The sequence below is a fragment of the Bidens hawaiensis genome, unplaced genomic scaffold (genome assembly GCF_021521415.1).
Source record: "Bidens hawaiensis isolate Kalapana, Puna unplaced genomic scaffold, B.hawaiensis_p1.1 tig00004774_1, whole genome shotgun sequence".
Lineage (NCBI taxonomy): Eukaryota > Viridiplantae > Streptophyta > Magnoliopsida > Asterales > Asteraceae > Bidens > Bidens hawaiensis.
This window is the reverse complement of record NW_027491298.1, coordinates 1333892-1335960: the sequence shown is the minus strand read 5'-3', so window position 1 is coordinate 1335960 and position 2069 is coordinate 1333892. Positions and strand designations below refer to the sequence as shown.

Genomic DNA, 2069 nt, shown 5'->3' with positions numbered 1-2069 from the left:
TATGATTCATGTAACCAATTTAGCTAAAAAAAATTAACGGATTTACACATTATAACTCATAAAGAGTTGTAATAAAGTTGTATACCATCTCATCATCACGAAAGAGTTTGTGTATTCTTGCACATTCCCCACAAAGAAAAATCACAAAAATAAAACCTTACTAGTTAGTTTGAGAAAAACTGTAAGTAACATTACGCCAAGGTTTGAACCAAACTTTGATTTTCTAAGCTAAACAAATCAGAACCAAACCGATTAAGTGGATGACAGACATATGATTTATAAACGAAGCAATAACTCAAGACCGAAAAAAAGTCTGCGCAACACTTTAACTTTAAATGTGCTTGCTATCTTATAAAGAGCTTATGTTTTAGGGGTGAGCAGAAAACCGAATTAACCGAACCGAAAATGATTTAACCGAAAAATCAAACCGAAAAGCATTAACCGACGGTTAAGTTTTTGTTTTTTTTAAAAACCGAATTTTCGGTTTCGGTTTGGTTTTCCATTTTTAAAAAACCAAAAAAAACCGAACCGAACCCGATATGTATTTTTACTTAAATATTAATACAATTATATGTGTTTTTTTAGATGTTATGACAAAAAACAAAACACCAAAAGGATATACCGTTGATGGTGATAAGATTATGAAGATGATTAAGATTTGGAGTAAACTTTGAAAATGAATAAGATGAAGAATGAATTGAACTAAATTTTTAGTGTTTTTTTATTAAGAACTTTATTGAATTTTTAAACTTTGGTACCCTTGCAAGTTTGTTGTGTTTTGAATTTAATGTGCATTTTCATTTTTTTGGATTTTTTTTGCAATGTCTACACGCACAAATAGGTAACAGGCTAACCATAAAACCAAAACAAATTCTCACATTTGCCACTTGTTTGGGTGTTCGACTTCTTCTGTTTTGATTCCACCCTGCAGATCCTCCATCTTGATGTCTCCATGCTTCTAATGTTTTAGGCTTTACTTCTGTTAAGTTTGCAAAAATACCAACTGTAGAGATTTTGTTTGTAAAAGATGGCTTCCACTTATATAAATTAAAGTCAAAACGAAGGCATCAAAAGTTAATATTGACTGTAATTTGTACTTGAGTTTTAAGGAGCATTTTGAGAGTTGAGACAATTGAACCAAAATCAACACTGCAGAACCCATTTGCACAAAACAACTTAATTTACATTTAAAGATCAAACTTCATCATCATACAAATATGTAACATACCAAGCCAGCATAAACCCTAATTCAAATCTAATTTCATGAGCCTAAGGCCTCTCTCCTCTGATCCTCCTGGCCAACTGCATGTCCTTGGGCATAATAGTAACTCTATTAGCATGAATCGCACACAGATTCGTGTCCTCAAACAAGCCTACCAGATACGCCTCCGAGGCCTCCTGAAGGGCCGCCACGGCACTGCTTTGAAACCTCAGATCCGTCTTGAAGTCCTGAGCGATCTCTCTCACCAGCCTCTGAAACGGAAGCTTCCGGATCAACAGCTCCGTGCTCTTCTGGTACTTCCGGATCTCTCTCAGCGCCACCGTTCCTGGCCTGAATCTGTGCGGCTTCTTCACTCCTCCCGCCGCCGGTGCCGATTTCCAAGCGGCTTTTGTCGCCAGTTGCTTCCTCGGTGCCTTTCCGCCGGTGGATTTGCGGGCGGTTTGCTTGGTTCTTGCCATGATTTAGAGATGGGTTTTTTGTAATTTCAAGTTTGTTTGATTGTTTGGATGACGTGAGATTGGTGACTGGGGGTTTGGTATTTATGAGGGTTTGTGAAGGGTTGAAGCAATCGTGACCCAAACCATTTTAAATTGGTTAATTTGGGTTGTTTTAAAAATTAAATGGGTTGGTTTGAGTAAGAGATTTTAACTAAATAGGTCAAAATTGGTCATCTGAAATTTCATCTTACTATTTTTGGGTCAAAATTGGTCGACGTATTCAAATAAATAGGTCAATGTGGGTTAGTGTCTTAAGGAAATGTGGCAGGTTTCGGATCAGAACCGGTTTTCGCGCGAGATAGGTTTCGGCACGAAACGGGTTTGAGATTGGAACGAGTTCGGTTCAGGTT

The 2069-nt window shown here is 37.2% G+C and overlaps 1 protein-coding gene across 1 annotated transcript; it reads right to left on the bottom strand.

The window, feature by feature from the left end:
* Positions 1 to 1269: 1269 nt before the first annotated feature.
* On the bottom strand, positions 1270 to 1680 carry LOC143628044 (histone H3.2-like). Its single transcript, XM_077097724.1, has one exon. It carries the CDS (start codon positions 1678 to 1680, stop codon positions 1270 to 1272), a length of 411 nt encoding a protein of 136 aa, XP_076953839.1.
* Between the last annotated feature and the right edge of the window lie 389 nt (positions 1681 to 2069).

Coding starts and splice junctions, on each gene's coding strand:
- LOC143628044 (XM_077097724.1), bottom strand. CDS start 1,680: ATGGCAAGAACCAAGCAAACCGCCCGCAAATCCACCGGCGGAAAGGCA.